Source organism: Juglans regia, chromosome 6, assembly GCF_001411555.2.
Source record: "Juglans regia cultivar Chandler chromosome 6, Walnut 2.0, whole genome shotgun sequence".
Taxonomy (NCBI): Eukaryota; Viridiplantae; Streptophyta; class Magnoliopsida; order Fagales; family Juglandaceae; genus Juglans; species Juglans regia.
Window position 1 is genome coordinate 11,083,676 of NC_049906.1, and position 14,567 is coordinate 11,098,242.

Here is a 14,567-nt window from a genome sequence, read left to right on the forward strand (position 1 = left end):
TATAATCTCAACATCTATTGAGGTGATATTAAATAATAGGCCCAAATGACACATAATAAATAATCTCTAATAATTTAATACAACATCATAAAATAATAAAAGAATGATAATAAAAAAAAGAATGATGAGTAGTGTTACTCAATCTTAATTGAAAGGTCGATTGTTTTTCAATCAACAAGAAAATTACTATAATCCTATTACTATATATGTTAACTTTGTATCTTTTTCTTTGATTAAGGAATCTAAATTAAATTTGGGAAGATGAATGAAATTCCATCAATGGGCCCCATGAATCCATGATGATACTAAAAAAGAATGGCCCAAACCATCTACTTTAACTGCAATCAATCAATAAAACAAAAAGCGTATGAAGTTCCCATTTTCAGTGAAACACACCCGAAGCGAGACAAGCAATTTGAAGTTTTCAAACCTTAAAGAGTAAAGCTCCTGATTTTAATGGAGGATTGAAGCACCGGTGCCGTGACGTTCCCTGAAGAAATGGAAGGGAGCGAAAGGCAAAGCAACACCACCGCCAAAGTAGTAGTCGCCGTGAAAGCCGAGAGGGTGATCTCCAAAAGCGCACTGGCCTGGGCTCTCACTCACGTTGTTCATCCCGGCGACGGCATTACCTTGCTCGCCATATTTCCCGCTGAGAAAACCGGTAATTTCGCCATCTTTTTGAGACGTAATTATGAGTGTAAATTTGTGTTGACTTCTTTTCTAATTTCCTTTCACTTCTTACGGTGGAATTGGTCATCGATCGCTGACGAATTGATTTGTGTACGCAGGAAGGAGATTCTGGAACATACCGTTCTTCGCCGGAGACTGTGGGGGCGGTCAACAGGAAGAGTTACCGGATCGGATTTACCAGATCTCCGAGTCGTGTTCTCAAATGGCGCTTCAACTCCACAACCACATCGAGGTGATTCCTTTCGTAATTACCAAATTACCACTTACCGCCCTTCTTTTTCAACGGACTCGTAACAGTCAAGACTGTTTATACGCGAATGAAACGACGTAGTTTTCAGTTGCTTGATGATCAGACAAAAGCACGTGGTTTTGCCTTGTATCCATTAGTTTTTGACCTGGCATGATCTGTCGGACACAGTTTTTCTTCGACTAGGGGTTTCAGAAAGTCCTCGAAATTAATCTTATTTTAATTATGAAAAAAACATATAGATCTCTCGTCGAGGAATGCATGAAGGTTAGAATATTAGTGTTAGAATATTATTGTTTGTTTGAATATTGAGATGAGATATTTTTAGATGCAAGAGAAGATAAAATGTTATTAGTATATTATTTTTTAATATTATTATTATTTTAAAATTTGAAAAAATTAAATTATTTATTATATTTTGTATAAAAAATTAAAAAAATTATAATGATAAAATGAGATGAGAGAAAATATTTTCTGAATCTAAATGCGCCCTCCGAATTAGAGGATTTGGGTGCATGATTTTTTCTTGTTTTCTTCATGGTTTTCTTTCATGGAAAATAATATTTTAAGATTTTTATCCCTCTACACAATATTCGCATGATATAATTTAGTTTAAAAAATAAATTTTAAATTTTATAAATTAAACATTACTACTTAAACGTTACTCATATTTGATACATGAGGAAAGCATGAATGATCTTTTTAAAGGGTTGTCTCTGACAAATGATCATTGAGATGTCGGAGCTTAGAGATTTTGAATCTGTTTCTAGTGGCTGTAAAGATTAAGATAATAATTCTGAGGGCCAGCTTTGAAACGAAGATCGGCATGTGCTCTAGTATATTAGCCTAAGCTCCATAAATTGGACTGGTCCAAGAAACTCAAAAAAGAAAAGAAAAGAAAAGTTCAATGGCCTACCCCATGAATCTGATCTTTACGTTATTTTATCTCTTTTTCCTTTTGCTTTATGATTAAGCATATTGTTTGTTGAGATCTTCTATAATTTCTTTATTCAAATAGTTTTTATAATTAAAAAAATAGGCGTAAACGGTGACCCACGACAATTGTTTGTACATTTTACTAATAAGAAAAATATTTTAATCACAAAAAGATTAGATAAAAATAAATTTATAAATTGATGTGACTTAATGTAATATGTCAGATTGTAAATTTATTTTTATTATAAAATAAATCTAGTAAATTTTATAAATTTAAGTTAATTTATAAGTTAATTTTATATAATTTTTGTTGTGTACGTAGCAGTTATCAACTAAGAAACAAACGCGACTAGGCTGTACATTTCCCTTCTGCTTTCACTTCTTTTTTCTCTATCTTTCTTTCCTTTTTTATAACTTTTTCTTTTTGCTGCTTGGCTGTCCTATCTTACATACTAGAAATTAAGTACCAACAAGGTATTTTCAAAAAAAAGAAAAAGAAAAGTACTAACCAGCTAGCTGTGGTACCAATGGGTTCCGCTTTTCCTTTTTGGTACAAAATAATGAAATATTGAGATTGCATTTCCCAGAAACCGTGCAATATGCATTTACAAGGAAAAATAAATAAAAATAAACTTCTTGCATGTGGGTCCCATTCACCTTAATAAGTTATTTTTGAACGCTGAAACTTGATTTGCAGGTCAGACTCAGGATCAAGGTCGTGTCAAGCTCGCCTGGCGGGGCCGTGGCAGCCGAAGCAAAGAGCAATGGCGTCAACTGGGTCATACTGGACAAGTAATTTAACATAAAATAACAAGTATATTATTTCTCATATCTGAGCTATTAATTTTCTGGCTGTTCACCATTCATTTTCGCTCTTATGATACTGTACAGGACAGCCCCTATTAAATCATTAACTCTAAGTTGGTAAATTGTCTCGATCATTTTCTTTTGCTACCTCCGGCCGAGATATCGTTGCAACATTTTTCGCCTATATGCCGAAAATATATCAATGTTTTGCATGTGATCAATACGGTCTAGGCATATGCCCAAATGTAGCTCCAAAACAGATGGCCTTATTTTTGTTACCATACTCGTTGCACTTGTTTCAATTCGTACAGAGCTATTTCTTAGCTCTGGTTAAGCCTTCTTTCTCGAACCTTAGCAGCTACTCCATGGATATTTTTTAACATAATTCTCCATGAATGCCAGCATTTTTCACATCTATCTGCTGTCGTTTACATGATTTACTACTGCAACGCTAGCAAGACACGGCTACAATTATTTGCTATGGGACCGAAAGTTTTGTATATAATAATCTAATTCATACTGTTGAGAGAATCCCTGAACAACTAGTTGTACTGCTGTGTGCCTCTCAATCAATCAATCCGGTCAAGTCTTCATTTTTCGACACATGAACAGGAAATTAATTGGTTTGATTGTAACCATTGAAGAATAGTTCAAACCATATCTTGCCCTATACTATGAAAGATCAGTCAAGGTTATAATTAGAGTCTCTTAAAATCATTATTAATTGTAAGACCTTTTCATTTCCAAGCAACGTAAGATCTCTTGAGCCACCATCACATAGAAGCTGTTAAATTGTAGCTGATATTTGTGCATTAACCTTGTTGTACCGACTATGGTGGCTACACAATGAAGCTCAAGACTTCTTCATAGGTGTAGCCGAGGAGTTTGTGTCCTAAGCATGAGTGACGTCTTGCAGTGTCTGTGGGTGTTATTCAAGTGTCCCTGAGTCGTTTGAGTTTCTGTCCAGCATAAGAGTTGTGTGTGAGTTCATGTTCTTATTAGTTTTCTTGTTAGTGTTTGACAATCACAGTTGGATCATATAGTAACTTTTATTGCAACTTTTTTCTTACTCTGATTGTGCTATCTTATTCTGTAGTTTACAGTGAATCAACTAGAACTACTTTCTTCTTTTGATAAGTGAATCAGCTAAAAATACTTTGTGCAAACAGATGGAAATAGTCAATATCCTGTTGTATGTTGCAATGTATTAGCAGTCTTTACAACTTCACACATTTACTTGTTTTATGAATCAATGAACCATACAAATTCATCTACTTGTCTTGCTTTTTGCATCTTACTGTTTTCTTTTAAGTCATATCTTTCTAAAATAGTTAGAATGGTCTGAGAAAATAGTCACAACCCTTGGTTTTGAAACAGAAAATTGAAACAAGAGCTGAAGCATTGCATGGAGGAACTATGCTGCAATGTTGTAGTAATGAAGGGTCCTCAGCCAAAAGTCCTTAGGCTTAATTTAGGCTGCGCAGATGAGCTCAAAACCCCTTTCTTTTCTGCTGCTTCTTCACCAGGAAGAGACGTTGGGAAGTCGCAAAGCCGTAGGATGAAGCATGCTACTCCACTAGCCAGCCCTGAAGAGGTAACTAGTTCCTACACAAGAACCACGGGGAAAGCCTCACTGTCAAATTTTGACACGGCAACCTCTCTTTTCCTTGTCTACGGACAAAATCCTCTCTTTGAAGGACAACACAATGGAATCCACAAACCAAGTGATGAGCGAAGAAACTTGAATGACCCACTTACAGCACTTAAATTGGACAGACAAAAGCTTACCTCTCCATTGAAACCCCCAACATCATCTGTAGCTAGGAATCAGAAGAGTGAATTTTGGATTCCTGAAAACCACTTTGATGATCAAAAGCACCACATATCAGGAAATTATATAAATACTACCAAAATTGCTTCCAAAACTACACTTGATAAGTTTGAATGTTATGATAAAGATTTGGGGACAAATAGATTCAGGACCAATCAAACCAATAAGACAGAATACAGCATTAACTCAAACATCAGGGATGCTGTTTCTTTAGGCAGAATTTCCTCAACACCTCCTCCTTTATGCCCACTGTGTCAACACAAAGCACCAGCTTTTGGAAAACCTCCAGTACAGTTCTCTTACAAAGAGCTGGAGGAAGCTACAGATGGATTCTCAGATATAAATTTCTTGGCAGAAAGTGGTTTAAGCCTGGTTCACAGGGGCATGTTAAGAGATGGCCTCGTTGTTGCAGTGAAGCAGTTAAAGTTTGGTGGCTCTGAATCAGATGCTGATTTCTGTAGGGAAGTGAGGGTATTGAGCTGTGCACAACACAGGAATGTTGCATTGCTGATTGGGTTCTGTATTGAGGGAAAGAAGAGGGTTTTGGTTTATGAGTACATATGCAATGGATCCTTGGACTTCCATTTACATGGTATAATCTATTTTTCCTTTGAATCCCATGCACTTTGTAAACTTTCTATAGTGATACAATATGGGTTTTTAAGATTGTGATCAAGATATATATTTTACTGATCATTTCTGTGACTGACAGGAAACCGCATAACCCGACTAGATTGGCACTCACGGCTAAAGATAGCAATAGGGGCAGCACGAGGATTACGATATCTTCATGAGGACTGCAGAGTGGGCTGTATAGCACACAAAGATCTGCGACCAAACAATATCCTCCTAACTCACGAATTTGAGCCTCTGGTACTTGAACTTATAACCTGGATATTTAGGAACTAATTGAGCTTTTTTCACTTTTGAAGATAATTAAGATGATTCAACCATTGAATTTAATCTGCAACTGTGCTATATTTTGTGAATTACTATACCTCTTTTTCTTAGCCTGCAGTTCAAGCAGCAAAAAAATGAAAATATATTGTGCCATGATACATTATTTTTACCTTTGTGGACAGTATCAACTATTTCAGTTCTGTAAATTTGAGATCAAATTTGAGGTTGCTGCTGTATTATGGTAGAGTTATCCTAGGAATTGCAAGTAGCTATACTAAATCTCATCTTAGCTCTTTTATTGTTTTCAGAATATGCCTTTTTCATTCTAATCTATTTATTATTATTAGGTTGCTGATTTTGGGCTTGCTAGGTGGCACGCTGAATGGGATATCTCTACTGAGGATCAAGTAATTGGAACTTCAGGGTATCCTTCTGAAAGAAATTCAATAAATTTTTTAAAATCAATATCCTCAAGCTAGACGCACTCAATATTTGTATAGAAAATATTAACATACAATTAAATCTGATTATTCAGAGATGATGACTTTTTCGAACCAGGTATCTTGCTCCAGAATACGTAGATGGTGGACAAATCACACATAAAGTTGATGTTTATGCATTTGGAGTGATTTTGTTAGAGCTAATGACGGGTAAAAGAATCAATGAGCTGCAACATGTCAAGGAGCAGCAGTTTCTGTCTGAATGGTTCCACCCTCTAGCCGCATTAGAACCAAGCCATGTTATAGCAAATAACTATCAATTACTGGATCCATGCTTAACCTGTGAGCAATCCCTTGACATCCCTCGTCAACTGGAGGCAATGGGCCGTGCTGCTTCCTTGTGTCTACGTCAAGATCCTGAATCCCGACCGCCAATGTCCAAGGTTTCTTTGATTCGATTCGAATTGTCTTTTCCTTGATGTTTTGTGAATATCTTCATGATTAAATACTTTACCCCATTATATGAATTGTCAGGTTGTTTGAGCTTAATACATTTCTTTTCATTTATAGGTCCTAAGAGTGCTAGAAGGAGGAGATCTACTTGTTCCTACGGGTTTAGACTTGAACACCGTCGGTAGCCAGAGTGGCCATATGAGTGGTCTCAACTCATGCAGACGACCTGAAGTGAGGAGAAACCATTCTCGTAAGCTCTCACATTGAGAAGTTGATTGGCTTTCGGACGAGACATGTATAGTTCTGAAATAGGAGTGGCTTTGACATTGGTGAGTTGGCTGCGTATAGCAAAATTATCTTCAATTATTCGCGGATCACTTTTTTTTTTAACTGTTGAACTATTATTGTTTCATCTTTGATTGTTTTTGAGTTTTAAGTCCTAACCAAGTGTCAGATTTTTTCATTTTTTTTTAGGATCAATCACATATTCTTCACGTTTCTTGTAACCCCTTAAAGTTTGTACGTACACTTTTTTGTTACAATGGTTTCTCGGACGTACATGTTTGCTTCTCCAATATATGGTTCCCTTTTTCAATCGTTCAGTAATGTGCTAGGTACAATCTAGATGTACAAGTCTTGCGTACGCTCTTTGTATAAAGATAGATTCCACTAGAATAAAATGATATTTTTTTATACTTTTTCATGTTGGGATCTACTTTTTTAACAAAGAGTTTTTGCGAGACTTTTACATTTAAGACTATGCAATATACTCGTATGCATGCTTACATGTAGCCCATCAAACTTGCATACATAATGTTCAATGCAAATGGGTTCTGTAACACTCTGTTCTTGAAAGTCCGAAAAGTTAGCTCTGGTTTTCTCCACAACGACACCAAAGAAATACCTCACATATATAGCAAACTAAAATATCCATAAAAAACTCAAAATATCCACGTCGCAAGTACTCAAATCAACATAAAATAATATATCTGCTAAATACGACTCCCCAATAATTTATTGTACTCTATGATACTTATTCCTCTACGATCATCTAATCTTACTCCTCTTCCTTACTCTTGATTTTCCTCTGAACTATCAAAATTATCCAAAAATATCGTGGAGATAAGGGATGAGTTATCAACAACTTAATAAGTAGAGAACATATACTAATATGTAAATATGAGCATTTACAGAGTTAAAGGTGCAGAACAAAACATTTTTAGTTTTAGAATGTAGAATCAGAACATGTTATTAAAAATATTAGAGTGAAAGTTCATAAATATTCTTATTTAAAAATATTATTTGGCATAACACAATTGAGCATGATCATCGTCATCATATCAGAGTATCATATCAAAACTGAGGTCATGTTTAACCCCCAAGGTAGGGTTGTGCATCTACAAATAGCCAATCAGAACATAAATCACTATGTCACCAAAATGATGTGCACTCATATATAGGGGTGTAACCGGTCCGGTTCGGTCCAGTTTTGGACAAAATCTAGGATTGAACCGGTATGTATCGGTTTTGCATTTTTCAAAACCGATTACGCCCCGGTTACCCTCCTAAATCGATACCTCCAGTTTTACCGGTTTCCGGTCCGGTTCGGCCCAATTTTTTGATTTTTTTTAAATGTAAAAAATATATAATAAAATGTTACTTCTTATGATAAAATGTTATTAATAATTTAATATATATATTATGTTTAAAGCATATGATCAATTAAATTTTCATCTTTAAGATTAAACTTTTATTTTATAAATTATAATAACATTATCTTATATATGATCAAACAAATTACAAATGTTCATATTTAAGATTAGCATTTTATGTTATAATTTAAAAATTATAATATGAAATTATTTCATATATGATATATAATTATATATATTACATATAAAAATTTAATATATAATTATATATTATATATAAAACTTATATACATAAAAATATTTTGTATAATATATAAAATTAATTTATATATATATATTTTTCCAACCAGTTTGATCTGGTCTCGAAAACTATGGAACCGAAACTGGACCGGATTCGGCGGTTTTCATAATATAGGAACCGGTTCCGGACCGGACCCATTCAAAATTGGACCAACCTGTCCGGTCCGATTCGAACCGGTTTTCCAATTTTTCGATTTAAATTTACACCCTTACTCATATAGAGACCACTACTATTACTCGTAGTAGGGCCGTATACCATTATAATTACCCATGGCAGGGCCATATACCATTATTATTACCCACGATAGGGTCGTATGCCATTATTATTACCCGTGTCAGGGTCGTATATTACTATTATTACCCGTGGTAGGGTCGTATACAATTATTATTATCCGTGGTAGGGCCGTATACCATTATTATCACCCGTGGCGGGGCCTTACTGAACAAAACAAAAAAGAATCGGAACTAGAACATAATCAGAAATTTATGCCAAAAGTTTTTAGATGCCACATCATATCAAAACAGAGTAATAAACAAATTCATATCATCTTAACAATATCATAAACAAATTCAAAACATAATCATTTAATCAATACAAAAATTTTCAAATCTCATATTCGCTATTTGTGCATAGTTTAGAAACATAACGTAAAAAATAAGCTCTTGTCTACACTAGGGCTGAGCAAAAATCCGACAATCCGACTTCGAATCTAACTCCGCACCGGCTCCGCTCATGCTCCGACTTGTCGGAGTCGGAGTCGGAGTCAGATTCGGAGTCACTGATGAACCGACTCCGGCTCCGCTCTGATTCGACTCCGACCCTCCGCCTCCGACTCCGACGTGGCCCTTCGACTCCGACTCTACCTCTGCCTCTGATTTTATATATATTTTATAAAAATATGTGTTTTTCTATATATTAATTATTTAAATTTTATACAACTATATCTTATATAGTTAGTTAAACTCAATAATATACTAGTTAAATAATATATTTATACTATAATATATGGACTAAATAGACTAATAATAGTTTAGTATATGACTATAATATACTACTATAAACACTAAGATGCATAATAACATCAACATGTAATATTGTAATACTAATGAATAAACACTAATCTATAAATTTATAATAACATATAATACTAATGTATAATAACTAAAGTATTATTCCTATAAATTACTAATAGTATTAATTACTACATATAAATTAGTAAACCACTTTAACCCTATATATAAATTGCTATATAAATCACTATAGTATTAATTACTAATACTATATTACTATATAATACTATTAACTATAGTGATATACTAGTATTAGACATTAGTGTACTAATAGTCTAATACAATCAGTGATATAGTTAGTATAATATTTATACTAATACTATTATATAGTTATACTAAATTAAAATCACTATAGCAAATACTAATATATAATTATGTTAATCACTGTAACTAATACTAATATTAATATAGACTATAGTTATAACTTATAGTAATATTATAACTATACTAAATCACTATAACTTATACTAATATAGATATACTAAAATTTAAATCACTATAACTAATACTAATATAGTTATATTACTATAGGGTACTATTAACTATAGTGATATACTAGTATTAGACATTAGTGTGTTACTTGTTTTATTTTTGAATGCATGTTAGTATGTTACTTATTTTATTTAGTTGTATTTTTTGTTATAATCAAAAGTTTAATTAGTTTAGATTATAATGTTGAGAAAATTGAAATTTGAAAGCCTTTCAATTTTATTTTTTTTTAAAAGTGAGTCAAATATGAAGTTAAAAAAGACAAAAATAAAAAAATCCGACTCTACTCCGACTCTGCTCCGACAAGTCGGAGTTGGAGTCAGATCGGATTCTGTACGTCTCGGAGTCGGAGGTCAGATTCGACCTCCGACAAAGTTGGAGTCGAAGTCGGAGGTTGGGCCCTCCGACTCCGAAAGGGTCGGTGCTCAGCCCTAGTCTACACTAGTTATGACAGAAATATTTTTCCCTTCTTAAATGGAAATTTCATATGAATGCAAATAAAAATGACTGAGGTTTTTTTCAAGTTTTATTTTCATAATAAATTATGCATATTTTTCATAAAATCAACCTTAGGCCATTAGTTTTATGCAAAGTCTAGCACACTTACCTGGACTATTTAGCTTTTCAGAATCTTTCCACAACAGTGTTGAACGAATATTAATCGTTACCTATGAAATAATTATGTAACTTCTATAAATTTTCAATTGAACACATATTTTGATTCTTAAACCTAAAATACTAAAATAACATATTTTCCTAAAATTCTCATAATTCTAAAATATCGCTACTTCCCAAATTTATCGATATCCACTTAATATTCACTTAACCTAATTCCAATTCAATCACAAGTCTATTTAAAATCAAGCCCAAACCCACACAAGATACTATTGGTATTTTGTAATAATTACAATCTAACTCAATATGTGACCAAGACCAGCTTGAAATAATTAAAACAATTTGCCAAGACTTCCAAGTAAAAGGGAAGAGATGTAATTAATATTAAAAAAAACCTTAGAATCTTTCCTTGGGAGCTATACACATGATACTAAGGGCATTTAGGTAATTATGTATAATCAGCGGTAGAACCAAACGGCTAGAACTTAGAGAAAATAAGCTTCAGATCAGGAACTAATTTGGTGAGGGAGGGACCATGCGAGATACTCACCAAGCAAAAAAAAAAAAAAACTGTACGACGGACTGGTGGCCGGACAGAATCAAGTTCACGATGGCACGGGACTGTGAGAGAGAGAGAGAGAGAGAGAGAGAGAGAGAGGAAGCACGGCATGAGGGGGAAGAGAGAGGTTATCGTGAGAGAATGGTGGTTTGGGGTGGCGTGAGGTGCCCAATGACACTTTCTATGCAGGTGGCGACTTCATGGAGGGGTTGGTGATGTGCGGTGGCTTCTTGAGAAGCAGTGGTGGCTGGTTCATGTTGTGGAACTACTTTGTTTCAGTGTAGCAGAACAAAGCGCTACTGTTGGTACTTTTTGATGGCTGGGCGATGGTTGTGTAGAGCAGAGGCTTGAGTGCACGTTGAGTTTGCTTTTCTGGTTTCTTACTGAATGTGGAGGGCAGTAGTGCAATATGTGGCTTGATGTTGTGTGTCTGTGTGGCTGCGGTTTATGGAAGGGAGTTAAGGTGGTTGCCGATTTCACGTGAGGCTGGGAAGTGGACTAGTGACTTTCGTCGTGCAAGGGAGATCTCGGCACGTGGGTTGGTTTCCGTTTAGGCTGCTGCTGCTGTGAAATGGAGGCTGGGTGGCAGCGGCTGTTGGTGTGTGTATGCAAGGGCTGCGCCGTGGATTGATTGGAGCTATGTAGGGTGGTTACTGTTTGGTGTTGAGTGAGGCTGGTTGGGCAAGACTGGGGTGGTGAACGTGGGGTTGAGGGAGAAGGATGGGCTATTGCGGCAACTCTAGCTTAGGAAAGATGATTTAGGTGCGAAGAGGGTCTGTGCGTGAAAGTATGTAACATGTATATATATTGGTTACTGAAAACCCTATTGATAGAGGAGATGTGCATGGCATGGAGTTCGATCCTTGGTTCCCACAAGCTTGGGCTTTTTGGTCCTATTTCAAAGTGTTTGGGCCCACGTCTTAGATATTGTATAGAATTAATAAATGGGTTGGTCCGATTAAAACAATCTATAAATCTCCTTGGCTTATCCGAAATTTTCTGAATCAAGTATTTAATAAAAATTAATGGGGCTTGACTTAAATTCTAAAATAACCAATCTCGTCTCGTAAAATTTTCGGGCCAATTCCCAAATAAAATGATTCCACTTGGTCCCTAAAAAAATTTTAAATTTTGAGCTCGTAGCTACTTCAAAATTGTTCGTTAAATCTCAAGTGAGCTTTTCATACGTATTAACTCAAAAGAAAAAATAAAAATTATAGAACCTAATATTAGCTTGGGCTTGGTACTCGGTCTGGGTGTTACAAGTTGAGTTAGAGTCAATAATGGATTGCTAAGCTCTATTCGTTTAATTTTTATTCGAACACGAATTAAACTCTAGCTTAGTATGTGTAATTGTGTATGCGCATCAAACTTACATACACGAGTCTATAACCCGCGCAATGCGTGGATCGTTACTTATGTTGAATTTTATAACTCTAAATAATTTATTATACATAATCACTTTTACAACTATTAAAAAAATGTATATCAAATATATATAAAATAGAATATGAATATATAAAAGAGTTCACGTTACCAATAATATTTTATAGTCAATTTATAATATTAAAAATGTAATATATATATATATATATATATATAATTGCTCAATTTAAAACAATGTAAAATAGATTATATTAGTATGATATAGAGAAAACATATGCTTCACCTTGCCAATTTCATGACAATTTTTAGTTTTTAAAGAAAAGTTGGAAGGAAGTCGTAAAAGAAAAAATTCCTACACAACTAAAAATTTAAAGATCCAATTTCTGAAAACAAAACTCTGAATAAAATCAGAAGAACCCAAAATCGATCTGAAAGGAAAATCATTAAAATCAGAAGCATTTACCTAATCCGAAACCGGCGTCCATGACTGCATGAAAATGGAACTGTGTTAAACACCTTGTACTCAGATTGAATGAGAACGACGTCGTCTCTCTTGGATACTAAAGTCACTTTCACTTCCACACACTTCCAGAGAGAGAGAGAGAGAGAGACCTTGCTCGATACCTGGATGCCGTCCTCCATACGTGTAGTCTTCCAAACTTTTCTGGCATTCGTAATGTTCTTAATATCCCAATATGGCTGTGGGCCGCATGAATCTGGATCACATGTAAGGCCATGAAATTCCCCCGTCCTCTTCCCGGAAAGGGTTCGTCGGTTTGTTGAACGTCCTGCCAAAGATCTTGAGTAAGCATGTGATATCTCATATTTATGTATAGTTTAACTAAGTAAATTATTGCATTTATTAAGATTATGAACTTTCTTGTTTTAAATTTCATATGATTTATGTTATATTATTTTAAGATTTTTAATTGTTAATTCAATGTGTTTTCTTATTATTAAATATTGTTCATTATTTAAATTGCACTTTATTTTAAATTAATTTATTGTTAGATTTAATTAATTTATTTTCATTTAATCACTACTTTTGAATTATTTTATTTTACTTGTTGTTTTGAAATCGTTTCCGTTAAATCATTTTTGTGATATAAGATATGAGGGTTGGATCTCATTTCTTTCCCTTCATTTTTTTTCTTTCCCTCCATTTCTTTTCTTCTTCTCTTTTCTTTTTCCTTCATTTTTCTTCTCTCTCTCTCTCTCTCTCTCTCTCTCTCTCTCCGTGCATTGCTTCTCCTCCACCCAGTCACCGCCGCGCACCGCACCGCCCAACCCACCTCCTTCCCCAACCACCGGCGACCCCACCTTGGTGTTTTCAACCCCTCCAGCGCCACGAAGCTCCCCCACGCGCAACACTAAGTCGCGGCATTCTTTGTGCTCGCGCGCCGCCGTCGTGCCACTACCGGCCACCATTTTTTCACCACTTCATCTCGACCTCCTAGCAACCCAATGCACCCAACCTCAGCTTCGATCCGCCACTGGTGAAATACATTCATCAACATTACCATTTTGGGCTTTGTGGTCTTCGACCGCCCTCTACGCCGCCACCCACGGCCAACCACCACCACCATTGGTTTCACTGATATCCCTAAGCCCTTCCCTATCAATCTTGGGTCTTGGTTTGTCCCTGTTCAAAAGTGGATTTTTGAGACCCACGGCCACAGTGCATTTTGCACTATTCCGTTGTTGTGCCGCCACTTCTAGCATCTCCGTGATCTTTCAAAAATTATATTATAGAATTGTAAGTATTTTTCCAAAGAACTTTTGAGATTTAAATGTATTATGTGCGCTAACTCATATTTACTGTGAATTGGTTGGTTGTCCCGGACCGAGGAGTAAGGGGGTCGGTTGGATTGGATTATGGAGTTGTTTGTGTGATTGGTTTATAATGTGAGATTTGTTGGTTGTTTCGGAAATATTGGTGTTTTGAGTTTGACGTTGGTTATGATGGATATTGATGATTTTAGAAAGTGATGATATATTTTGGGATTATGAGGGTTTTAAGTTTTGAGGAATTAAAATATGTTATTTTAGAAACTTAGGTTTAAATATCGAAATACGTGATTAATTGGAAACTTACAGAAATTACGTGATTATTTTTATAGGTGACGATTTATAGTTGACTCGATATTTTTTTAGGAAAATTCTGAAAAGCTAAGTCGTCCAAATAAGCGGG

At 35.0% G+C, this 14,567-nt stretch overlaps 1 protein-coding gene across 2 annotated transcripts; it reads left to right on the forward strand.

Annotated features, from left to right (window-relative positions):
- Window positions 1–375: 375 nt before the first annotated feature.
- LOC109019913 (inactive protein kinase SELMODRAFT_444075-like) lies at window positions 376–6,862 on the forward strand. Of its 2 annotated transcripts, XM_019002292.2 has the most exons (8): window positions 376–661; window positions 789–922; window positions 2,571–2,665; window positions 4,058–5,103; window positions 5,224–5,384; window positions 5,759–5,835; window positions 5,970–6,294; window positions 6,422–6,862. In XM_019002292.2, the coding sequence occupies exons 1-8, from the start codon at window positions 499–501 to the stop codon at window positions 6,569–6,571; spliced, it is 2,151 nt and encodes a 716-aa protein (XP_018857837.2). In that variant the 5' UTR covers window positions 376–498; the 3' UTR covers window positions 6,572–6,862. The 2 variants fall into 2 exon arrangements, with proteins under 2 accessions (XP_018857837.2, XP_018857838.2); XM_019002293.2 differs by lacking the exons at window positions 376–661; window positions 789–922 and having other exon boundaries at window positions 2,660–2,687.
- Window positions 6,863–14,567: the final 7,705 nt, after the last annotated feature.